This window comes from Pseudogymnoascus verrucosus, assembly GCF_001662655.1.
Source record: "Pseudogymnoascus verrucosus strain UAMH 10579 unplaced genomic scaffold scaffold_32, whole genome shotgun sequence".
NCBI classification, from domain to species: Eukaryota; Fungi; Ascomycota; class Leotiomycetes; order Thelebolales; family Thelebolaceae; genus Pseudogymnoascus; species Pseudogymnoascus verrucosus.
In genome coordinates, this window is record NW_017263683.1 from 50,842 (window position 1) to 74,321 (window position 23,480).

The following is a 23,480-nucleotide window of genomic DNA, read 5'->3' on the forward strand; positions in this document are numbered from 1 at the left end:
ACATACTATGGACACGCAAAAATTTTCCTCAGTGTGGATATAGAGGGGCTAGCTACTCTATCTCCGCTGTCTCCGCTGCTGCAACACGTCGCGGCTGAATGTCCGTCACGCTCTAAGGTAATACCAACGAAGAAATGGAAGCTTCCGAGCGGGGCGCGCCGCGGTCCTGACGCGGATTTGCTCCCCCTAACTGTATATCATACGATGACCCCGCTACCAACGGCGTAAGCCGTTGGTGGACTGTGATGACCTCGCGGCGGCGTGTCCGTGAGGCTCATCTCAGCCGCCAAGGGATGCATCCCCCGCACGGGGCGTCAACGCCGAGAATCGGGCGGTGATAGTTATTGTGGCGTTTTTTCGGGGGGGAGGTTTTGTGCAGGCAGCTAGCTGTGCCGTGTTAAGGGACTTGGCTGTTTGTGAGGAGTGTGCGGTGGTTTCAGTAAGCGTAGTGTAGTTGCGTGTGTGGTAGAGGGTTTCGGGGTGGGTGGTTTTTGCGGCGCTGGTTCGTGGGTTGGTATTGTATTGTTGTGCCTGTGGGTTGGGGATGTGGATGGTATCTGCTATTTTGTGGTGTGCTATGTGGGAGGTTGATGGTGGGGTTGGAAAGTGAGCGAGGGGTTTGGGTCCGATGAGGAGATGTGAGATGTTGAGGAGTTAAATCATTGGGTTGAGATGTTACGCGGATGGCGATATACTTGCAGATTTTTGGTAATAGGTCAAGAGTCATGGTGAACATATATTTCTACTATAATATTATCTATGGCACTGGTGGAATATATAAATCGAGAACACAAACAAAGACATCACAAATATTACAGTAAGAAGATCACAAAAGGCACAGCAAGAAGATCACAAAAGACGCTCCAAGAAGACCACAAAAGTCACATCAAAAAGTCATGCAAGTCAGATGGTAATATCTTTCATTATTCCAGATATATCGCCCTCTCTTTAAAAAGTCTTGGGAACTTCCCCCACACCCTCTCTGCTCGCAGAAGAAGGTTTATAAAGCCAGGTATACACAACAGCTCTCTCCGGCCTTTACCACTTCCCACCTCTCTTTACTTTCCCAACCAACCGTTGCTTGCTACCCCCTTGCTCAACTCTTTTGGTCTTTCGCTCTCTTCGAATAAGCACAAAAACAATTTTTATCGGAAAGACCTAATAAAGAAGAAGCCCCAAACTGGAATTAACTTCCTTCCTTCCCAGCCAATGCTGCCGTTGTGTGCGATAATGCCCACCCAAATGGCTTTTTATAACCCTTGATTTCGTTTTGTTGTTTGTTTGTTTCCGGGAATATTGGGGTATGAGGTGGTATTGAGTAGTATAAAAAAAAAGCAAAAGATATGATAACCGCTTGAAATGACAAAACGAGACGAGTAGTAAATCGCTAATGCCGTAAAGTTGGAAAAGATTCGCTTATGCCACTGATGCCTTAATATACGTGCTTGTGTTACATAGGAAAGGGTGCCTCGCACAGTCGATGCCGTAAGTTGGCGTCACTGTCGAGGAGACCCGGTAGGTGTAGCGACCTTGCGGTCATTATACCGGGATAACGCTCCAAACCAGCCATGCTGTCAACGATCAGATGTGTTGATAGTGGTGGTACTGTTGTTGTTGGTGGTGATGGTATACGTCGTTGCTGACAGGCGACGGTGTGATCGGACGTCTTTGCGGGTGTCCTTGGTACGGGTTGTTGCCTACTGCTAGGTTGTAATCGCCCTCAGGAGTAATCGGCGGCGTGATATAACCATTCGCCATCGTGGGGTTGTTCGAAGGCTTTTGTGGAGTGTGGTATATGTGGTCGTTGTTCTCGACCGACTTGTGGTAGAAGTCGTTTGGAGGAGTTGGTGGAGATGAACGGCGAGCAATGGCGGCTTGGTGCTCCATGAATTTCTCCAGAACAGTCGAAGCACTAGACATGTAAGGCGAAGAGTATTTCTTGGCGAGGATCTTCGATGGCTGGTTGAGCTGCTGGGACAACGCCACCAGAGTGATGTTGTCATCGTGGCCCCAATCTGCGTAGACGACTTCCCGGCGGCCAAGGATGGCACGGGCAAGGGTCAGCGAAGCTCGCGCCATAACAGAGGGCTTCGTGGACACGAAGTCTCTGTGATACAGGGCAATCTCGCAGATGTACCAAGCCATGTGCTCGAGCTCGATGTCCTCCTCGGCAGCGTTAGAGAGTGCAAGTTGAAGGAAGCTATCCACGGTAGGATGTCCGATGACCCAGTCGAGGGTGTTGAGTACGTGCCACTCCATCTGGGTGAACATCTCTTCGTCGTATAGCATGGAGCACATGCTCTTGAGCTCCCGGATCAGCGGCACCCTGTCCTTGCGGTCGCCATACTTGGCAGCGATGAGCAGGGCGGCACAGCCAACGAGTTGGTAATGACGCTTGTAGACGACACGACGGGAGCAGTACCTGTCGAGGAGGTTCATGGCGAGGAACATCGTCTCGGGTAGGAGTTGGAAAAACGTATGACCTTCAATTAAGAAGTCAACGAGGTACGGACGCATAAACCATTTGATCTCCTCTTGGATATCGATCGAAGCAACGTCTGGGAGAGTTTGTTTCTGCAAGAGTCAGTATGATATACCAGGCCACGTATACCAAGAAGAATGTCTTACCTCCATGGCTGCCATATGATCGACGATTTCTGGCAGGTACTCGGCACGGACTTCCTGAGAGAGCTCATCTGCAATGCGTTCTTGTCGTTGCCTCTTGATAATGGACTCATACTGAAGGCGTTCTGCCGTAGAGATGACGCACGTAGTATCCTCGGTTTCGACAAAGTAGCTATCACATGGTTGGTGAGGAGCCATGTTGATATAAGCCATGGTGGGTGGTAGGGCAACGAGCCTGGCGATGTGTGGTAGGTGTGAAAGGTAAAAAGGTCCTTGAGGAAGGTAGTGGATTGAGTTGGTTCAAATGATTGGACTTTCTCAAGATCTCCAGGACCTTCAAGAACTGATGTTCGGTATGAACGTGTGAATGGTATGGTTGTATAGTAAAGGAATGTGAATACAGATCAAGTTAATGAGCTGTATTGTAGTTGGCGAAAGGAGATATTAGACTGTATAAACTGAAGACGAGAAGGAATTAAAGAGTGAAATGGCTATTGAAGAAGCCGACAAGAGGAAGAAATTGTTTTTGAGTTCGAAATCGGACTTGCTCAAAGATGTCGAGGTGACGCTTATAGTAAATTCGAAGACGGGATCTATGCAGGTACACGAGTTAGTGAAGTGCTCATCTCCGAGGGGTTCGGGAAGGTGAACTGTGTGAGACAAGATGTAAAGTATGGCTCAATTGGAAGTAAAGTTTTTCCCAAAGTGAGGGGTATGTGCAAGGTGGGATGTAACTCTGGGAGGAAGACAGCAGCAGCATACCTGTGAAATTGATTTGTCGAGGGGTTGTTCACACGAAGTCCAATGGTGGAGGGGTTATACCAACAAGACGGCTCTCTAGATGCGTTGCAAACGAGCAGCAGAAGAGAAGGCGTTTGTCCTGGACGGAAGTATGAAACAGAATTTGAAGAACGAGTTAACGTCTCCAAGATTTTGTGGTGGAGCTGCGTATAGAGCGGAGAATATGAACTGGATAGGCGAGCGTCGGCATGAAATTGCTATGCAAAGGGACGGGGCATCAGCACAATGTACGATGGCGGGGGACGAGAACAGGAATTCTTTCAGACGCAAACTAACCTTCAGTTGGTAATCCCAGAAATACAGTAACTTCAAAGATTGGAGCGAGCAAATGATTGAAGAATTGTGGATTGGTTTGGTGCCAAAAAATATTCTTCGATCGTGTGTTCTTGAGGCGAGGCTGGATGACCCACTGGTGTGAATTTAACGTGAAGTCGAAGAGCGGAACTATGACAGAATACAGGTAGACGCGTATATTATCGAGCGAGATTGAGAGAATGGGCGTATATTGGAAGGGACAGAATAGAGCAAGCTTTTGAACAAGCAAGTCTCCGGTGTTTTCGAAGGTCGAGTTGTTGGTTTCAAGAATCGGCTCGGCTTCACCCTTTTTCTCGTTCGGCAGTCGTCCTACTACCCGTCTCTATCTCAACTCGAACACGACACAAGACATCAAGGCCCAATAATGTAATATTATTGTAGTCTTGACTCTATATTCGATGGACCAGAACAGGAGGAGAGCGAATTGGTGGAATTGCAGCTAAAGCGAAGAAGCTGGGCTCGACCACTCGTTTCAACTTTCCCGGAGTCCGACGTCACGAGCTTGTCAAGGTCCAAGGGGGTGGATCTCCTTTCTTCTTCTTCTCCCTATTTCAACAATTGAAGGAGAGATGTTGAGGAGGAGAAGAGGGATAGGATGAGGATTAAAGAGAGAGGAGGAGGAGAGGATGGAGGGAGGGATGGAGGATGTAGGATGGAAGGAGGAGAGGGTGAGGAGAGAACACAGTCAGAGAGATTGGGTGGTGGTTGTGGTGGTGGTGGAGGAGGTGGTTTAAGCTTTGGGACCGACAGCCGTGCGTGTGTGGGAGTAGTGAGGAGCGTGTTTCTCGTGGTGGCCGTGTCGTCTCTCCTAGACCAGTAGTGGACCAGTAGTGGTGTCTCCTCTCCTTCTCCTCCCTGGTCTTGGTCGGCTACGGGCGTACTGTGTGGTACTCTACATAGGACAAAATATTAGGTACGTACTACCCACCCTACAGCCTACTACAGCCTACTACAGCCCACCTCTTACGCCCGCCAATACCTTGCTATCGTCAACTCGTTCTACTGTTGGTCCACTGCTATCGCTCTACCAGTCCTCTGCATGCTCTAGTACTTCGTCCAGCACTGCCCTCTACGCTATAATGCATGTACTCTGGCATGGCCGACGATGGTGTCGAGAGAAGGTGTCAGCCCCTTCTTCCAGGGCTGGTTGGCTGGCTGGATGGACGCGACAAGGATCGCGACTCTGAGCTAACTCACTCACCATACACCATAATGGAAGTCAAGAAGTCCAGCCCCAAGAGGCAACAACTCTATTGGGTGAGAGCTCATGAGAGCCCAATCATGACGGAAGGGGGAAAACGGAGAATCGCATAATTGTGTCAAGCTGTTCCAATGTTGCAATAGGAGATAGGCCTACAAAGGCCAAAAGATGGACCCAAAAATGGACGGCATACAGGCATTGACATGTATGTCTCACCACGCAATTCAAGGTTTATTTGGCCTATGTCCCATCCCATTTCACTACACATTTCACACAGGCATAGGCTCACCCATCTCATGAGACAACAGGTTCACCGAGACTCAACGGAACTGTCAAGACATCGACCGCGGAGCAAGGTCTCGCTCAGAAAGATATAGCTGCATCGACCAGCACTCCCGTTTGCCCTATCGAGCCAACTCTATCGACTCTATCGGCTCATCGAAGACAGCATGTCTAACACTTTGCCCACTCCTTTCCCACTCCTTGCCCACTATACCGTTGGAAGCAGGCAGATGGTCCGTGGATAGCTGCACACACTGTAACCCATGACAGGCGAACTTTCTGTTTTACCCGTCCGCCCGCCATGTCCGCGATGGCACGGTGTTGTGGTTGTCGTTTCGAGAGAAGTCTCGTCCACAGCTCAACGCGGGTGTCTTGCTGGCCGATCTCTTCATGGATATCCCACGACACGGTAATAATGAAGATGCTGGGATCCGCGAATAGTGTGTGGTTCGGAGTACGTACAAGCCGTACATGGTCCTTCCTGGTCTGGTCGGGGCGCTAGCTCCCACCCACAGCGCACATCGCCATAACTGTGCCGTCGCATGTCTTGTAACCGAGCCATAGCTGTAATCTCGTAAAGTCAGGCTTTAGAGAGAGAGCGGAGAGATCCTCCTCCGCCCGTACGTAACTTCTGTTGGACTTTTTGCCCATGGAAATGATAGACTCTTGTCATGCGATCACACTTCATTCAATATTGCACGTGAAATGATAGCTATATGTGCAATGTTGCTGCTGCAGCTCACTGTGCCCTGTGCTACTGCCAAGTAATAATGTGCTTCCTTGTAAATTATCTCTCCCGCGGCTGATTTCCTGGAAAGGGGGAATTGGCAGACGCTGTGTCACTTTCATCAGAGAGCTTATGAGAGGAAAAGGAGACCGCTGTGTTATTTGAATTCCTGTGCCTGGCGGGAACATCGCGGGATTTGCTGCGGAGCAAGGTATGGCAATGCAACGGTACTGCTGGTTCCTTGAGAGTGTATGGGAGACCTTGAAGGCAGGGAAGGTGCGCTCGGTGCTCAACATAGAGAGAAGTGTGCTATTGTTCATTTGCGCGCAATACCCCCATTCCAGTAATCCAACTATCTGTTTAATGAAAATTTGAAGCTTAACAGAAAGTCCCATGTTATATAACAGCCTCCCGCGTCTTCGCAAATTGCACCTCAGGATCATCCGGTGTTCGTGTCCCCTCGCTTCGTCCGCCCTGTGTCCCTGAAGGGCCCCCAAGCAAACCATGGGAGGCGTAAAAATGGCTGGCGTCCCTAGTCTCCGCTTCCAAAATTGGATCTTTCATAACTGGCCCTTTTATTACCCTTCTTTTTTGCCTTTTGTTGGCTCAAGGGTTTTTTTTGGTCCGGAATGACGGCGCTTGGGGGAAGGAAGGGAGGAGGTCCGAGGTCGTCACCAACATTCGACCACTATAGATTTAAGCCACATAATGACATTAACGGCATCTCTGGCTGTCGCTCATTATTCAATTTTGATGATGGCTTCCTCTGTGGGTCTTCGTATCACGACACAATTGGCAGGCGCGGCCCCAAGTCTGTCAGCACAATCATATCATGCAGTTGCGTCAGCCAAATTCGCACCGAGCCACCAATAAACCGCATTGTGGACGACATCCATCAGATTATTTCTCCAGCTGAGCCAAACCTCCACGTTGGCGCTCATGCAGGCTATACATAAGGCGGCCCCATCGGGATCGCGTATCTTTTGTTCAGCTGGCAACGTCGAGTCCAATCGAGGGGGCCTGTCCTGGGGCCAAGGATGCTATACCATGTTAGTTATAAATTGACGGGCGGGAGCTCCTTGGGAGAGAACTGGATTTGCGGCTCCGCACACCAGAAGCTCAATTGGCCTTCTTTTGGAGGAGATATCGTGACCAGCTTCGTTTTAATAGTAGAGCTGTCAACTTGTTCCATTAATCCTTTACCAATTGAAGAATAAATTGTCCGGTCTGTCATGCTGTACATGGAGTGGAGAGGATTGCCTGGCTCTACTCCACGTGTGCATAGTGATGCTGGTTGTCGTAGGAGCATAATCTGGGACTCGCTAAATGGGCTCGGAGGTACTCGTCCTTGCTTGTCCGGAGTATACTCCATCCACTCATCCAGTCCAGTACATTGGAAACAATCAGCATCGGTGCCTCCGCCTCTAACGCTGACCACGGAAATAGATGTAACAGGAAGCTGAATTGTGGGGAAATCTTACCATCTCGCGGATCAGTTACTATACGGAACAGAAACTATGGAATGTAGTCAGAACAATCCTAAGCAAGGCACAGCTTACAGCCACAACAGGAAGCTCTAACTCTCGTGTTGGCGCCCGCCACAATCAATGACGGAATACCCAATGGGCAAATGAGCAATGAGATATTGAATCCGCACGATACTGTACTATGGTCCATCAGTCCGTCAGCTCCTCTTTTTCCCCTCTCTCGCTCTGCCGCGCCTCTTCTCTAGTTCGCAAGTGACAAAGTACGTGGATCCATTTACACACATGATTTCTTACATCTCGCAGGAGGCTAGGTAGAGTGCGTACACCGAATGAGCTCAATTGTGCCAGGTAAAGAAGATGCGCGACATCGATTCTGAAGTTACATCGCCACCAAGATCTGTCAGCCAAATCAGGCAGCGTCTCCGCAGAGCTCTTCTTCTATCTCCGCAACCCTGTCTTACTGCGGACCGAGACGAGATGTCTTGTGGTTATTCCTCAAACACAAGATTACCATACTATTACTCTGCTACAGGCCTGGAGCTACCTAGAGCTGGCGGATTCTCGGGAACTGACTCTGGGGTGAGGGTGAACCCATGCTTTGCCGCTTTGACAGTAGAGTCACAACGGCATCCGTTCCTCAACGCTCACAAGTACGATTACGCTCGCACGTACGGAGTAGGGTACGATTACGATACAACCCATACATAGCTCTTCTCTGCTCCATACTGCACGGCCGCGGGCAACTTGGCGTCACATGTATACGGGTAGGCGCCGGAGATCACACGTATCTCCAGAATCCAAACAAATAAACAAACACACAAGCATGCAATCAAGCCATCAAGCAAGGGAGAGTCGACGTCGACACCTCCCTTTTGAAGCTAAGCTATGCACAGATTGGATTCCGAGCATCTTCCACACTATCGACTGGCCACGACGATCTGTGGGTTTGCCTCTCAAAAAGAGACACGTCGAGATCAACGCCATGTTTCTCCACGACCAAATCCGGCGTTGTTCCTCTGCATTACTCTATCTGTCGGTATCTTTTGTACAGAGCCTGTCTCGAACCTCCGCACTTCATGGATGAGATTATGCATGGGGGGGAGCGGGGTTCTGTGGCAGAGATCCGGTCAATGTCGTTGTTGCGATTGGTCGGGAAATCCACAAGGCTGGGAACAGTTTCAAGTATATTCGGCCCTTCAGACGCGGAACGCGACAGACGCGACCAAGACACGAACCCAACACGTCTCGTCCACACACATCACCAAGCCAGTCTTTAGATGGGGAAAGCGAAAAACCAAAACGCTCTAATCTATGGGTCCCACGATGGGTCCAATGAATCCTGCAAGACCCATTCGGCGATATATGAGGGGAAACGCGCAATATTCTCCACAATACTGACCATCTTTACCCAGAGCAAGACCCTTCCCCCTGTCTACCCCGCTCTTTATGGTTTTACGCAGGTCTTAAGTTCTTGCGTGTTGGAATCGCGCGATGCATGACGTATTTACGCGCTTTTCACCAGATATCGGTCGCGATCCATTGACCAATCTGACACGTCTTTTCGCTTTTCGCCCCCAGTCCTCACTATCGACTTTCGATGTTGAGTGGCGGCCAGAGAGGCGGCCGACCCAGGCAGATGGGATTCTGAGCTGGCATCGAGTGGCGCTTTGGAATACAGAGCATATGCCCAGACTTGTCCAACGCGCTCCTTGGACGGAGCCTTGGACGCGTGCATAATGGCGGCGAGAAGATCGATATTCTATGACGTTACAATGGATACGAGCGTGGGCGGCACTGTGACTCCGGATAGTTGGATTCGATGCCTGAGTTCGATGCATAGCATCACAGCCACCAGTGGAGAAGGCAAGCACATACAGTAGGTGAGTGCATAAGGATATTTTACAGATTGTACTGTACGAACGTGGGCGCCACTGTCTCTCCAGATACTTGGGTTCAATCCATAGTATCACGCATATCAGCGGGGAAGGCAAGCCCATAGGTGAGCGAGCCCAAAAAAGGTACGCCTTGTAGGTCTCGATCTCCAATTTATCATGTTCAGCTACTCTTGATAGCTCTTCCTCCTATCTGTCACGTGCGTCCTTCGTTCTTTGTCGTCTTAATATCTTCACTTTCCAAAAATATTCTTTCAATAAGCCGGGGACATTATTTCTCCTGGACCTGCTCGCTTGCTCTATATGGCTGAACAATCATTTGTTTTAAAATTTTGCCATCACCTTTGGTTCTAAAACCGAATCCGGGAATGTCGGTGATGCTCTTTGCTTGCCGCTTCAGGGCCCCTTTGTTCTTTCGTCGCTTGCAGCCAAGAATGCGCCGGAAATTAATCAAGTCATGAAAGAACTTCAAAGAAAACTCTATGCTTCCAACCTTTTATGTCCCAGTGGCCCCCAGAATATGTGCTCTATGCTTCACGAGAGTGCTACAGAACCTTCGAAGTCGATCCCAAACCTGGTTTTCAGAACAAACTACTCTACAACACAGTCAGGTCAAAAGCAAATCATATATAGATATACCTGAAGCACATCATACTTGTGCTCGTTGAGACACAGTTTTCGAAACCTCGACGAAACAATATCAAGGAATCTACCTCGCTGGTAGTGCGTTTGGAGCGAAAATGGCATCTCAGGAGGCAGAGCAACAGCTCAGCACGTATCGCGGCAGGCCCCAACCACCTGTCAATGAGCGTCTGCAGCAAATCTACAATTTTTTGGCGGACGAAGATTACTACCGTTGCTTAAACTTCACTCAAAAGCTCCAGGATATCAAGGACTACATCGCTGATCTGGAGACTGGAAAGCAAGTATTAGTACAGGCCGACGAGGATCTCTTGAGTCTAATAGCCGACCAAATTAAAATCCATGATCACTGGATTGAAGAGGCAACTAAAATCACACCTTTCGAATTCAATTCTCCCCTCCTTCGACACCGCAATCGCTTCGGTCTTCCTGGGTGGGAACCTAAGCCCGGACTGATCGATTTTGAGCTTGCAGACCTTCCGACCTACGAGATGGACACCCCCATAATAGAAGCAAAGCTACATGTAACTTTGCAAGAAGACACCGGCAGAAAACTGCCCAAGCAACCAGATCCATTTGAGTACACGAGGAAGGTCGCCAAGTACAGACAGGCTCAGGACGTGATAGCCCAGACTGTCAGAGAACGCTATAACAGAGGCGACGCTTTTGCGTTCAACCCTTTGCCGCGGAATTTCAAGGGGCCTTGGGTACCTCCATCACCGGAAGCGCTGTTGAAGAAATGGGAAGAGATGCGGATAAGGCTCCTGGAACTCAGCGAGGATCTATTACTTACGCAGCGAGTGGCACCACGGCTCTCTATCAATCAAGTTGCCCATATGATAACGACGATTTTCAAGACTACTGGTCCGCCAAACGACGTGTTGATGGAAGACGATTTCACCCCGTCTGATATGGCGAAACTTCGTGTTCTCACAGAGCCCTCCACTCACCGAACCAAGCCATCCAATCTCCGGGGACCATATCTCACTTTTGTGGCTAGAGTCAACGGTATTATCCGCAGCTCTGACACCTGGCCCAAGGAGGTTGAGGAACCGGTGAGTGTAACTGTTCTGTTTGACAAAGTAATTGCCAAGGGGCCGCTTGATTTGGACTACCCTGAGATGATGTGGACGCTGGAACTTATGGACCGAGATAAGAATCTCAGGTAAATCAAATTGCTGCACTTCTCTAAAATATAATTGACACCAAGCAGGTACGACAAGGCCGCCAATGTAGTGAGGGCGCCGTATCCAAACAATCATCCGGAGGACAGAGCTACTGCACGCCCTGGGAAATGGAGCGTCGGCTCCATCGGCGTCACACTCAGCGAATGGGCCTACCTCGGCCTGCGCCTCGCAAGAGCGACCATGAAGATCTCAGCCCAAGTCGAGATCGCACACGCGAATGAAAACTACATGAAACTAGTGGTGACTGAGTACACAAAGAACCTAGCAGAGCGGGTTCGCGCCTGGGAAAGAGAGGTTGACGGCACAAGAGGCAACTACAGCCTCATTGAAATCGCCACACCTCTAGTCAAGGACGCCGATAAGGATGAGCTCACTGAAGAACTCGCTCTCCAAATCCTGCAGGAGAAAATCGTCGAAGAGAGCAATCGCAACTGGGAACCACGCGCTACCCCAACGACGATATGGGATTGGACCCGGAAGAGCGACCGCGTCCCTCTGACTGAAGAGTGCTTCTCTATCAACCGCTGGACCCCCTCGATCCAACACATGGGCGACATGGATAAGGAGAACAGGTACTTGGAATGGGCTAGGAACCAACAGCCCGACGACTCTGGAGATGGACACTCCCACAAGCGGAGGAAGCTCATCCAAGGCGAGCCGGTCTTTCCGTTGGGCGAAACGTCGAAGCAGCAGGAGGCTATAAGTAACAGGATTGATGGGCAACTTCGCGGTCGTACGTATTACCCCTCCCCTTCTCTCCTATTTATGTGCTAGTTGGCTGACATTGGGTAGTTGGGAATAAGGAGTTTGACGGGATATATGGGCCTGAGGGGTCCTATACTCGGAAACAGAAGGCTGCTCGACAGCGAGAGGCTGAGGAGAAGGCTAAGGCGGCGGCGGCTGCGGAGGCACTGGCTAAAGAACTGGCTGCGGGAGGGAAGGGTAAGGAACCAGAATCAAGGGCTCAGGCCAATGAACCGGCTGCGGGGGGAAAGGGTAAAGAACCAGAGTCAGGGGAACAGACCCAAGAACCGGCTACAGGGGGAAATGGTGAGGAACCGGAGCCAGTGGCACAGGATGCATTACCGGAGACAAACCCGGGCAGACGCGCCAGGGCCAGAGGCGCAGGTGGAGGTGGAGGTGCACAGGCGGGGACAGGGGCGTAGATTGATATGGGGGCACGCAGACGGAGAGAGACGCACAGACGGAGATTGAGGCACGGAAGGAGATAGGGGCACAGACAGACGCTGCAGAGCTACAGGTCGACAAATCTGAGACAGGGGCGCCGGTGGGCGAACCTGAGGCAGTGGCATTGATGAACGAAACCTGAGACATCGTATCGGACGGAGATGATAGGGAGGTGCATTCTTTTGTTGAGGTTTTTTTACTTTTGTAGGTAACTGCGGATATGCAAACCTACTGTAATGTCCGGGATCGACTGTTCTATATTTTTTGGTTTTCCGAGTCGAGTCAGGAGTTTATGTAGTTTGCAGGAGTGCAATATGCAATATCACAGACGATCATTTTGGGGTTTAATTTGCAAGGTGATCGATCATATGCCATGGCCTACGTCCACCCAACAATTCTAGAATAGAGCAGCTTCAAGAGAAACATTTCACAACCGGACGTAAATCCTCGCACGAAGTTTTTTGGCAGAATGTTCATTTTAGGCACAGCTATAGTATAAGCGCACCGAATGCAAGGTGCCCATCAAAGATGAAAACCGTTCAAAGCATCACCGCTCCAATGCAGACATCTAGTATCTCTTTCCCTCGCGCAGAACATCTCCGAACTCATCAAGAGGAGAGCGGACAAGCGCAGTCTCCTTCCACAGATCCGGGGTCAGGTAACCGTAGGTGTTGCCAACAGCAACGAAGGTAGCCTTGAGGGTGTTCTCGAGGGTCTTGGTGGAGCCAGCGGACGAGGTGTAGATATCCTCAACACCAGCAAGTTGTAGGAGACGCTTGACGGCGGGGGAGGCGACGAGACCGGTACCGCGGGGCGCGGGGATGAGTCTGACGGAGACGGAACCGCACTTGCCGGACTCCTTGGTTGGGAGGGAGTGGGGAGCACCCAGGTTGGAGCCCCAGTATCCGCGGCGGACTGGGATAACGGACAGCTTGGCGATGATGATGGCGGCGCGGATGGCGGTTGCGACTTCCTTGGAGGTCTTGATGCCGAGTCCGACGTGACCCTCGGAGTCACCAATGATGACGATGGCCTTGAAGCGGGTACGCTGTCCGGCACGGGTCTGCTTCTGGACGGGCTTGATCTGTAGAGGGGGGGTTGCACGTTAGCTGTCTGTATCCCACGATAGTCTCTCCTCTGCAGTCTCTGCAGCATTCCAGAATATCCGTACCTTCATGACCTCATCCTTGAGCTTGGGGAGGAAGAAGTCCACGATTTGGTACTCCTTGATGGGGAGGGAGTGCAGGTAGATCTCCTCCATGGACTTGATCTTGCCGGCCTTGACGAGACGGCCCAGCTTGGTAACTGGCTGCCACTCCTTCTCCTCGTTCTTGTTGGCACCACGGCGGGCACCACGGCGTCCGCGTCCGCGGTCACCACCACGTCCACGGTCTCCTCCACGGTCTATCACGAAAAAAATATATGTTAGCCAAACTGTCCCCCCGCCCTTCTCATTGCGCATTGAACGTACCACCGCGGGATCCGAAACCACCGCCACGAGCTGCTGCTCCGCCTCTTGCTGCGTCGGCCATGTTGATTGATGTGTTGTGAGGGGGTTGTCGGCGTTGGGTGAGGTTGCGCGTGCGTCGTCGTCGTCGGGCGGGTTTTCGATGTTCTTCTCGAAGTGTGGGAAATTTTAGCGAAACCCTAGTGTATCTAGGGGTGTTAGCGTCAAAATAAATTTCGGGATCTTATCTTGGGGTGGCTTATCGGCAAGGCTAGATTAGATCAATGGGCTCGCGGAGTACAAGATGCGCCTCGACCACAACAATCTCGAGATTCAATCAAATTCAATTATCAGCGTTCAATAATTTCATCATACTACTCACTAATTGTTGCCATCATCCCGCTACACTTATGTGCATATTCAAAGCAATTATGGACACGAAACAGCCAAAGATAAACGAAGAAAGGAGTGAAGTAACATTTGTTGTCATATCAAGCTTGACCCCGCCGCCTCCAAGAAAACTCCATGCTTCAACGATCCTAGGTATCCACGCCAAACGATTGAGAGAAGAGAAGTGCGCATAAATACCGCTTTCAGAAACCGATTTCCCAATAGTATGTTCAAGTAATCAATCGTGTTCAGTCTTGTTGATCAGGCCGTCCGAAGGTTTGACACGTTGAGCCCATTCACTATGTTCTCGATTAGCATTCCATAGTATATGGCATAGGAAATGATTGCACAGCAGAAACTCACGTCCAGCTTCCGTCATATATCATGCGCTTCTCCGCATCGCCATAGCCAGCTTCCTCGAGAGCAGTGTCGATGATGGCAGCAGTGACACCAGACCCACAGCTGCTGATCAACGGCTTCTCCGGGTCGACGCCCTTCGATTCAAACACCTTGCGAAGCTCGTCCTTTGGCAAAAAGGTCTTTGTCGTTGGGTCAAGAACGTCGCTCATAGGAATGCTGATGGATCCAGGCATATGTCCAGAAGACAATCCAGCCCTCGGCTCTGCATCCTTTCCTGACCAGCGCCCAAACGGTCTTGCGTCCAGAATCTGGATGCCTTCGGCGCCTTCCTTGTTAAAATCTTGGACAACTTCCCTTACCCCCTCAAACTCAATGACCTTGGATGTGTCGAGCTTGGGGATGCGATAGGCGCAACATTCCACACTGTAGAACTCTCCGGACTCGGTCGGGTAGCCCTCCTCCACCCACAGCTTGAAGTTGTTTAACACATGGACTTGGTCATGCCCGAAAACCTTGAGAGTCCATGCGACCCGAGGCGCACTGAATATGCCTAGTTCCTTCGTATCGTAGACCACCACCGTATCATCCGGGTTAATACCAAGCGCGCTCATCGCGGCGGCGAAATCGGATGCAGACGGAAGCATATGTGGGTAAGTGCTGTGACGGTCTACGACTTTGTCGAGGTCAAAAAAGCGCGCATTAGGAATGCGCTGCTCTCTGAAGGTGTCGATACCCTTGCGGCCATCGTTCGGGAGGAACCATGCTGCGGAGAGGGGTATCGTTCGGGGTAAGGTGGATATTTTCGTGGGTGAATTCTTCTTCAGAGCTTCATTGAGCTCCTTGGGTGTGACGAGGTAAGAAGAAAATGATCTTGTGGCTGCCATCCTGAGCAACGGTGATGTCGAGTTCAACCTCGGAGCTCCGATCCGGGCGAGAATCTTAGTTCGGAACATTGCATACGGCGCCGTGATGAATATTTGTCGGTGATCAGAGATGCATGTGAGACAAGACGGGGTTATAAAAACACCCGGGAGCTCTTTGTACACGTTTGAACGATGGCCTGTCCTCAGTATCCAGAAAGCTTTATTGTATGTTTGTTTGTAGAGGTTCACGGGAGTTTAATGAGGAAGTGGGGTTTAAAGCAAATACGCATTGCGTCTCCCTGACGCAACCCTGCTATCCCTGTCGCGATAAGTGCTGGATCGCTACTTCTCCCGAATCCTTATCGGGGTTCCTGGCGACAAAATAAATAACAACATAAACGGCTTTGTCATTGACAAAGCTCCATGCATATATGGGATAGCAGGCCATCACAACAAAGAGATCCTAAAACAGACCCTGAAGTGTTGAATCTATCCTGTGCCAACCCCCGACCAACTTGAAAATGAAGGTCACGATCAGAAAATGGAATGCGGTCGCGACTTGGAGATGGGATATCCCAGAAGACGACGTCTGCGGTATTTGCCAAGTCCACTTCGACGGCACTTGTCCAACCTGCAAATATCCCGGAGATGATTGTAGCTTATGTGAGTCCCTATTACATAGCTGGATTCCCCAAATGCCATGTCTGTTTGCTGATATTTAGTCTCCAGTGTCTGGGAAATGCGGCCACAACTTCCACATGGTAAGAGACAAGCTACTAGTCTGTGACAAGCAGACAACAGTTGCTAATCCATTAATAGCACTGCATTGTCGAATGGATCAAGCAGGACTCCTCGAAGGGCCAGTGTCCAATGTGCAGACAAAGTAGGTGTCCATCCGTTTCAAGTACCTGCCAACACAGCCCTAACATCACTTCTCTACAGAATTCGAATGGACTGAAACCATCGCAACCGACGAGCAAGAGGAGGAAACAAACACTGCCACAGCATAACTACTCCTATCCGACTATACGAAGCATGAAACAAGACGTGTAACGAAGGCAGGGTGCGGGTTCTGGGGAGAAACATTGTTTTCAAGGCGTTAAAGGAACATCCAGACAGGAACCAGCAAAGCGCTACTATCTTCTGTCCAACCCCAAGGCGCATTATACCACGACATCTGATACTCAAAATCATTAATCCCCCCTCTCCCACAGTCTGATGCCCAGCCCATCACCGCGTCCAAAGAACGCGTGATCACGTGGAGATAAGAGGTATCCACGTATGGCGCCTCGCTCACCAGGGCCAGCCAGGCCAGAGCTCTTTGACATCAAACGTTCGTGCCTGGCCACCTCCTCCAGCCTCGCCATCCCATCAAACCTCCTAATAACTAATCACCCCCCCACACAAACACACAATGTCCCCATCAACATCACAATCTCTGCCTACGGGAAAGGATCCCCCAGACAACGCCGCTCATCCCGCCAGCAGCCCCATCACCTCCCCTCGTCTCCCGTACGCAAGTCTGCAGCCGTCACAACAGGCTCCCGAGGAGCCGCAGCATCAGGAAAGCACAATGGCGCCACGGCCGGCATTCACACCCTTTTTTACCCTTGTTGATGACGCTACGAGCGGCAGCACGCACCATCCCGTAAACGTGCGATACATCTTCTCAGACGACGACCAGGACCTCACAGACGAATATCTCGCTGCCATATCCTCCGCACCCTCTCCGAACTCAAGCTCGCACATCGCGCACTCCTCCGGATCATCGAGCCTCACTTCCTCCTCCCGCCACCAGCAACAGCAGCGGATGCCATCAGGCAGCGAGCCGCGAGAACCCGAACACCGCACCCTCCTCCTCGATCTCGACGAGAGCGGCACGGCCGTGACGGCATTCCACTCCCTCTCCCCCTCGTGGCAACTCCTCTCGGCGAGCATCACCAAAGCGCCGACCTGGGAATCCGGCCCCGCCGCCGCGGACGACGGGGAGGACGAGGGCGCGGCAAGGTTCATGCTCAGGCTTGAGGGGACGAGGGGGAGGGATGAGGGGATGAGGGAGAGGGTTGGGAGGGTGTGGAGGGAGCCGGGGGAGGGGGTGAGGGGGGAGGATTTTCAGGTTTTGGTGGAGGAGTTTGAGAGGAAGATGAGGGTGCTTAGGACGGTGGTTGATACGGGGAGGGATAGTCTTGGGTTGGAAGAGGAAGAGGGGGAGTATGGAGGGGATGGGGGTGAGGGTGAGGGTGAGCATGAGGAGGAGGAGGCGGAAGGCGAGAAGGAGGGCGAGGATAGGCCCAAGGAGTGAGGGCGAGGAAAGGTTATATGTTTTGGAGTCAAGGAGCGGATCGTTAGCATCGCGGGCGCATAATGGATGGGTTGGGGGGTGGGGGTATACCACGTCCTGCAGGACACAGACACAGAAGACAACTCTCCCATAGAAACTAGCCATGCAGAATCAGGCACCCGCAATAAAGGAGTCATCATCACATTTATCACATCGCATCACATCATATCGCATCACATAAACCAGAACTCAGTGCCAAATTAATACCGTAATAATTTTGAAGACCTATATATAATACCCCCCTCCCCCCGGGAACAACATTCCGCATCCATCCCTGTCCTCCCCCTCCCAATTACCCCACCACGGAGACAGGAAGACCCAGGATTTCCAATGCGAAATATTCCCATTTCATTCAGAAGAGGACAAAAGTAAAAAGGGGCCACGTGGAGTCTCGACAGGTGATTTTAAAGGAAAAGAGCTGGTTGGTATCCGTACACTACTACAACTAAGAGAGCAAAAAAACAAAAGGAATCCCCCACCCCCCACTCTTCTCAAGGGACAGAGAAAGGGAGGGAGCGTAGTTCCAACAAAAATGAACGCCGTGTATGCGAAAAATAAGTGCGAGGGGGCCGGGAATCAAACGCGCTGTACAGTATCGTCCGTCCACATCTGTGCTTAGGATATTCAACCAATCCAAGGCAGACCCCTCTTCTCAGCAGCATTGGCGACTTTGTCGATCGTTTCTTTCGAGAGGGACGCGATGAGAGATTCGATGGATGCTCCTCCTGCGCCGGGAGAGACAAGGTGGCCGTGGATGTTGTACAGGACGTCGCGCTTGGCGGCGTTGTTCGATTTGGGGGGTGCGTTGACGACCTTGACGATGACGACGGCGACGACGATGATGATGATGATGATGACTGGAGAAGATGTGTTAGTAAGCTGGTCTTTGCATCTACAGACGGATAACACGGGTAATACGTACGAACAATACCCAAGCAGTACCACTTCTTGCGGTTACGCGAGCGGGCACTCTTAATAGCCGTCCCGATATGCTCAGTCCCCTTATCGAGATTCTCCTGCACCTCCTCGCCCTTCTGCTCAATCATCGTAACAGAATCCTCCTGCTGCACCACCAACGCCTCCATATCCTGGAACAGCTGCGCCAGCTCAATCATCTGCGACTCGATCTTCTGGATCGCCGCGTGGCGATCCTGCACATTGCTCAGCGCCTGCTGCGACTGCCCACGACGACTGCTCTGCAGCAGCGCCTGGCTGAAGACTTGCTGGTTCGTATCCTCTACCGCCTCGCGCACCTCCGCCTCCGACGCATCAGGTCGGACAATCCTATACTGCCTCGCCATCTGCGCCTGCAGCTTCTTGCGGAAGTCGCTCTCGACGTTCTGGTACTGGTTGATGGCGGCCTTGAGCTTACGATCCACCTTCCCCAGCTGTGGCGCGTTCTTGGGACTGCCAGACTCTGGCTGCTGCTTGAGCGACTTGATGCGCGCCGCGAAGCTGCGGTACATGGTCATTGTCTCCGAGCTCATGGAGTCCAGCTGGCTGTTCGTCGCGCTCTGCTGGCTGGAATCGGGGTCGTCGAGCGCGCGCTGCTGGAGCATGCGGATGGTATCCAGGTTGCGCTCGATGGCGTCGATGCCTTTGTCGATCTCGCGGCACTCGTTGAGGATGGCGTTCGGGTCCTGCTGGTGGCCGAATTGCTGGCCGTTCTGGGCCAGGGGCTCCAGCTCGACGTTTTGGCCTGGAGAGGGGGGGTTAGGATGCGTTTTGAATATGGGTTCAATTGGGGGGGGGGGGGGGGGTTGGCTCACCTCCATAGCTGTCACGGCCTACATTTCCTCCGTAGCGGTTGTTTCCTCCGTATCCTCCACCGTTGTAACCGCCGCCCGAAGGTTGAGTGTCTCGCTGGTCATATGGGTTCGACCCGCCGTAGCTGTAGGGGAGAAGTCAGTACGATGCGACAGTTTATTTGGGACCCAGGCTTCGGAGCGTTGCAGTTTGGGTTTGCGACCGGTGTCACAACGCCATGCTATACCATGCTTGTTGACGCCTGGATAGAATTGGGATGTACTGACTTGTTGTTGTACTGTTCCATTGATTCGTTAGCTGCAATTCTCGTGGCATCAAAAGTAATATCGCAACAAGTAAGGGAGTATACTTGATGGTCAAGAAGGAAGGGGGGGAGGGTGAACATACGCTCATTTTCGAATCGAGGGACACCACAGCCCCTAAACTAGACGCTTTGTTGACTTTGGCTCGGGTAGAAGCTGGCGCCTGATGATGAAGCTTTTTCAATTCAACAGCAGAGCCAAGCAATAATTAATACTTGATGGCCTTGTGATTGTCGTGTATTCGCTATCGCGTGTATTTTGATGGAACAAATGTGTAGCAGGTGAGGCCAAGAAAGGTTCGAGGACAAAGGAAGGCTGGATGGGGCGTATGGGTATGGAGTAAATTGCGGCGGCTGTGCTTTCACGTCTGCCCACCAAATCAATCGCGGACAGGGGGGGTTGGGTGGTTGGGTGGTTGGGCCACAGAACGTTCCGCCACAGAAGAAACAGGAGACAAGTGAGACAAGGGGGGAGAGTGGGAACAGTGTCAGACTATGGGCTAAGCGAGTTGAGATACGGGGTCCAGGTACCCCCACTAGAAATAGTACTTACTCTGCAGTGTATGGAGGCGTATAAGGAAAAGTAGAAGAGTAGAGAGAGTACAAGAGTTAGAGATGCTCGATGCTCCTGTATGTAAGATGTTACAGCACAGAGTTGAGTTTTAGTAGGGAGATATTTGTATGTACGTGAACTTGTCCACTAGAAGATTGCATACTATATGGTGCATACAGGCGTATAGGGAGGAGCGACAGACAATACCACATAAAATACCCTCATATGAGCTTCCAAGTCGACGTCCTCAAAAATATCATATCTTCTTTTTGCACTCTATAAACTATATAATGACTCTCTACAACCTCGCTCTCCCCAATCCAACCATCGTGGTGCCAGAGTGGTTAATGGGTATGACTCGAATGCTTTATTGCGATAGATATCATATGGCTTCGGCCGCGTAGGTTCAAATCCTGCCCACGATGATTTTTAGTATCATTTTTTTAATATATTTTTTGTTAGCGTTGAGGCCTGTGGTGGAGCACAAAGGCGATAGAAGCTGTACTAGGGTGCAAAGACGAAGAGAAGGTTTCCATCATATACAAGCGCACAGTAACTATCATACCTTCAATCCCTCTCAGCTTCACCATTAATCAATTTTTGCAACAATAACTATCCCCCGAAACACCAACCGTAACCCCCCATACCCCCCAACATATCGAACCCCCCCTTCCCCCATCGTTTCAAACCCCGATCTGACCACCACCCATTCCCCAGCCGCTCTGCTACTTACATTAACGCTGACAACCTATACGTACTGTACGTACGTTGCATCCGCCCCTACATGCGCCCGCGCGTATATGATTCAGCTGACGGACGCCTAACACTGGTGCCTGAACCCTCCTTGACAGTGAGTGGTGGGATGATACGAGTAGCGCGCTAGGGGGGGGTGTTCTGGATGGAAGAGTGGAAGAGTGGTTGGCGCTATCGCGTGTGGCGTTAGCTTGGAGGGGGTGGGGATTTTTGGGGTGCAGTCAGGAAGGAAGTACTAAATATAGAAACCGGGTAATGGGCGGTTTTTATGAGACTGGAGACGGGATGGGTATTCTCATCGTTGATGGGATTTTATCTTATTTTTACGTGAGGAAGATGGGAGGAGATGATAGGATGGAAAGTACGATTACTTAGATGAGATGCCCATACAATCCGATGCCATAATGTACGTGGGCGATGAACCGGGGGAAGCGTCGAGGAAAACGTCTATATAATCTGAGCCTCGATCTAAGATCCGGGCCAATTGTCATTCAACTAGAAACGTGGTGGAACCAATCCACAGAGTTCTGGGCGATCGTGCGTTGCCCCGATGGCTTCAAACGGAGTCGGTCATGTACGCGGCCAATACCATTGGACGAGTGTTTTGGCCGAGCTTCTGTCGTCGTCGGTATGCTGTCACCACCACTGTGCTGCTGTTGTCACCGCCCTTCTGTCACCATCACCATCGCTTCGCCGTTGTCACCGTGCCAAATCCGAATAGCCCCCTCTCTACTCGTCCAGTAAAAAAAATACATGCAAGTGTCCGTTCCTCTGGGCGTAATGATAGATCGCTGCTAACATATCCTCCGTCTGGAATCCTTGCCGATTGCGGGTCTCGATGGTGGTTATATGGGTCGGACCACTCCATAAAATGCCAGTTTGGCATGGTCTCACCTCTGTATAATTATTGTAATCTCTATCTAATTTTGATCTGGCTTCGTGGGTTCTTTGGGGTTTTTGGCGGTGTTGGCTATTTTCCTGCCATGATTTTAGAAGAGGAATTGTGATAAATTTTATGGACTTAGCAATATTTATTTCGGATTCTAGTAGTTAGAAATTACAAAGGGGACTATGAATAATAATCACTAGGGGATTAAAAGAACTCCTTAGACCCTATCATGGTTTAGAGTGTCAATTCGCGTGGGTTTCAGCTCTTGCAGTATGACCGTTCATTCTGTGTTGCACAGATGTTCTGGGTACATTGTAGAGTCTACACGCTTCTCGGACACTTATTTTATCAGAGGACTGAATAGATTTAATAGCTAATACAATTCTTGCTTCACGGGATTGTAGTGGCATTTTTTGTTGTTAAAGAATGTGATGTAGAATTATGAAGACCGTATGACGGTGGAAAGTGGCCCGCTTGGTGATGAACCACGTTATATTTAATTGCTAAGTTAGCTGAGATAGAATTACGCTGAGTTTTTGAATATTGAGTTCAAGCTTTTACGGTTAATATAGAAGCTTAAAACTTGACCGTTACGAAACCCAATACCCAATTGATCGCCTATGGCATCATGACATTGTACCTCGAAATCTAACGGTAAACGAAATATAGGCATCGCTCCATAGTAAATCCACTGATTATCTACCCAGAGATTTTCTAACGACTCGAAGCCAAAGCTTTGCCTATTTGCAAGGATGCTTTCGATCTTGATCTGACCGAGATTTGTTATGAGGTGTCGGCCGTTTGCGGAGAATTTTAGAGAGAAGACAGGCTTTGAGGTCTTGATTTCCCGCCATGCACGGTGCCTGAGATGACTACCTAGAGTGCTACCAAGCAATTTTGAGACCTTTAAAGCTTTGGTAACGTCCCACAGCTTGATGGTGTTGTCATCAGACCCTGTGGCGATCTGCTTGCCGTCTGGCGAGAAGGCTACAGCCTCGACCCAGTCCGAGTGGCCTGCGAGCGTCTTCTGGAGGCCGCCTGTGCTAGCATCCCATAGCTTGATGGTGTTGTCCGCGGACCCTGAGGCGATGTGCTTACCGTCTGGCGAGAAGGCTATAGCTGCTACTAAACCTAAGTGGCCTACAAGCGTCCTCTGGAGGCCGCCTGTGCTAGCATCCCATAGCTTAATGGTGTTGTCCCCAGACCCTGTAGCGATCTGCTTACTGTCTGGTGAGAAGGCTATAGCTGCCACTAAGCCTGAGTGACCTACGAGCGTCTTCTGGAGGCTGCCTGTGCTAGCATCCCATAGCTTAATGGTGTTGTCATTAGACCCTGTAGCGATCTGCTTGCCATCTAGTGAGAAGGCTATAGCCTCAACCCAGCCTAAGTGGCCTACAAGCGTCTTCTGGAGGCTGCCTGTACTAGCGTCCCATAGCTTAATAGTGCTGTCTTCAGACCCTGAGGCGATG

At 50.8% G+C, this 23,480-nt stretch overlaps 8 protein-coding genes and 1 non-coding gene across 9 annotated transcripts in view; 4 read left to right on the forward strand and 5 right to left on the reverse strand.

The window, feature by feature from the left end:
- Positions 1 to 1,581: 1,581 nt before the first annotated feature.
- On the reverse strand, positions 1,582 to 2,838 carry VE01_07566 (uncharacterized protein; the record flags this gene model as incomplete). The annotated part of the gene is made up of 2 exons (XM_018277000.1): positions 1,582 to 2,574; positions 2,629 to 2,838. The coding sequence occupies 2 exons, from the start codon at positions 2,836 to 2,838 to the stop codon at positions 1,582 to 1,584; spliced, it is 1,203 nt and encodes a 400-aa protein (XP_018128903.1).
- Positions 2,839 to 7,388: 4,550 nt separating this feature from the next.
- Positions 7,389 to 12,736, forward strand: VE01_07567 (uncharacterized protein). The gene is made up of 3 exons (XM_018277001.2): positions 7,389 to 11,137; positions 11,186 to 11,892; positions 11,952 to 12,736. The coding sequence occupies exons 1-3, from the start codon at positions 10,071 to 10,073 to the stop codon at positions 12,323 to 12,325; spliced, it is 2,148 nt and encodes a 715-aa protein (XP_018128902.1). The 5' UTR covers positions 7,389 to 10,070; the 3' UTR covers positions 12,326 to 12,736.
- Positions 12,737 to 12,803: 67 nt separating this feature from the next.
- RPS2 (40S ribosomal protein) lies at positions 12,804 to 14,029 on the reverse strand. Its single transcript, XM_018277002.2, has 3 exons — positions 13,819 to 14,029; positions 13,519 to 13,751; positions 12,804 to 13,431 (listed from the first exon to the last, which is right to left on the reverse strand). Exons 1-3 carry the CDS (start codon positions 13,877 to 13,879, stop codon positions 12,916 to 12,918), a joined length of 810 nt encoding a protein of 269 aa, XP_018128901.1. The 5' UTR covers positions 13,880 to 14,029; the 3' UTR covers positions 12,804 to 12,915.
- Positions 14,030 to 14,063: 34 nt separating this feature from the next.
- Positions 14,064 to 15,668, reverse strand: VE01_07569 (uncharacterized protein). Its single transcript, XM_018277003.2, has 2 exons — positions 14,548 to 15,668; positions 14,064 to 14,483 (listed from the first exon to the last, which is right to left on the reverse strand). The coding sequence occupies exons 1-2, from the start codon at positions 15,495 to 15,497 to the stop codon at positions 14,423 to 14,425; spliced, it is 1,011 nt and encodes a 336-aa protein (XP_018128900.2). The 5' UTR covers positions 15,498 to 15,668; the 3' UTR covers positions 14,064 to 14,422.
- A 260-nt stretch (positions 15,669 to 15,928) lies between these two features.
- Positions 15,929 to 16,417, forward strand: APC11 (ubiquitin-protein ligase Anaphase Promoting Complex; the record flags this gene model as incomplete). Its single annotated transcript, XM_018277004.1, has 4 exons — positions 15,929 to 16,070; positions 16,137 to 16,168; positions 16,227 to 16,290; positions 16,350 to 16,417. 4 exons carry the CDS (start codon positions 15,929 to 15,931, stop codon positions 16,415 to 16,417), a joined length of 306 nt encoding a protein of 101 aa, XP_018128961.1.
- A 404-nt stretch (positions 16,418 to 16,821) lies between these two features.
- On the forward strand, positions 16,822 to 17,889 carry VE01_07571 (uncharacterized protein; the record flags this gene model as incomplete). The annotated part of the gene is made up of 1 exon (XM_018277005.2): positions 16,822 to 17,889. One exon carries the CDS (start codon positions 16,822 to 16,824, stop codon positions 17,707 to 17,709), a length of 888 nt encoding a protein of 295 aa, XP_018128962.1. The 3' UTR covers positions 17,710 to 17,889.
- Positions 17,890 to 17,955: 66 nt separating this feature from the next.
- On the reverse strand, positions 17,956 to 20,235 carry SSO2 (syntaxin). Its single transcript, XM_018277006.2, has 5 exons — positions 19,903 to 20,235; positions 19,782 to 19,792; positions 19,518 to 19,639; positions 18,671 to 19,447; positions 17,956 to 18,605 (listed from the first exon to the last, which is right to left on the reverse strand). Exons 1-5 carry the CDS (start codon positions 19,906 to 19,908, stop codon positions 18,373 to 18,375), a joined length of 1,149 nt encoding a protein of 382 aa, XP_018128963.2. The 5' UTR covers positions 19,909 to 20,235; the 3' UTR covers positions 17,956 to 18,372.
- A 459-nt stretch (positions 20,236 to 20,694) lies between these two features.
- VE01_07573 lies at positions 20,695 to 20,794 on the forward strand (the record flags this gene model as incomplete). The annotated part of the gene is made up of 1 exon: positions 20,695 to 20,794. It is a non-coding gene; the product is annotated as a tRNA-Ser (tRNA).
- Positions 20,795 to 22,444: 1,650 nt separating this feature from the next.
- Positions 22,445 to 23,480, reverse strand: part of VE01_07574 (uncharacterized protein) — a gene marked incomplete at its 5' end in the record, with an annotated part of 4,389 nt that continues 3,353 nt past the window's right edge. The window contains one exon of the mRNA XM_059463893.1: positions 22,445 to 23,427. Within this exon, the coding sequence (XP_059319571.1) occupies positions 22,535 to 23,427 (893 nt within the window). The 3' untranslated portion in view covers positions 22,445 to 22,534. The remainder of the gene's footprint in view (positions 23,428 to 23,480) is intronic.

What these genes read in the sequence shown, in the direction of transcription:
- SSO2 (XM_018277006.2), bottom strand. An exon ending in AGGCCGTGACAGCTATGGAG is followed by an intron (nt 19,448 to 19,517) that starts GTGAGCCAACCC and finishes CCCCCTCTCCAG; the next exon opens with GCCAAAACGTCGAGCTGGAG. An exon ending in GTACTGCTTGGGTATTGTTC is followed by an intron (nt 18,606 to 18,670) that starts GTACGTATTACC and finishes CATCTTCTCCAG; the next exon opens with TCATCATCATCATCATCATC.
- VE01_07567 (XM_018277001.2), top strand. Translation starts at nt 10,071, where the DNA reads ATGGCATCTCAGGAGGCAGAGCAACAGCTCAGCACGTATCGCGGCAGG. An exon ending in GACCGAGATAAGAATCTCAG is followed by an intron (nt 11,138 to 11,185) that starts GTAAATCAAATT and finishes GACACCAAGCAG; the next exon opens with GTACGACAAGGCCGCCAATG. An exon ending in TGATGGGCAACTTCGCGGTC is followed by an intron (nt 11,893 to 11,951) that starts GTACGTATTACC and finishes GACATTGGGTAG; the next exon opens with TTGGGAATAAGGAGTTTGAC.
- RPS2 (XM_018277002.2), bottom strand. Translation starts at nt 13,879, where the DNA reads ATGGCCGACGCAGCAAGAGGCGGAGCAGCAGCTCGTGGCGGTGGTTTC. An exon ending in TGGTTTCGGATCCCGCGGTG is followed by an intron (nt 13,752 to 13,818) that starts GTACGTTCAATG and finishes TTTTCGTGATAG; the next exon opens with ACCGTGGAGGAGACCGTGGA. An exon ending in TCAAGGATGAGGTCATGAAG is followed by an intron (nt 13,432 to 13,518) that starts GTACGGATATTC and finishes CCCCCTCTACAG; the next exon opens with ATCAAGCCCGTCCAGAAGCA.
- VE01_07569 (XM_018277003.2), bottom strand. Translation starts at nt 15,497, where the DNA reads ATGTTCCGAACTAAGATTCTCGCCCGGATCGGAGCTCCGAGGTTGAAC. An exon ending in ATATATGACGGAAGCTGGAC is followed by an intron (nt 14,484 to 14,547) that starts GTGAGTTTCTGC and finishes TCGAGAACATAG; the next exon opens with TGAATGGGCTCAACGTGTCA.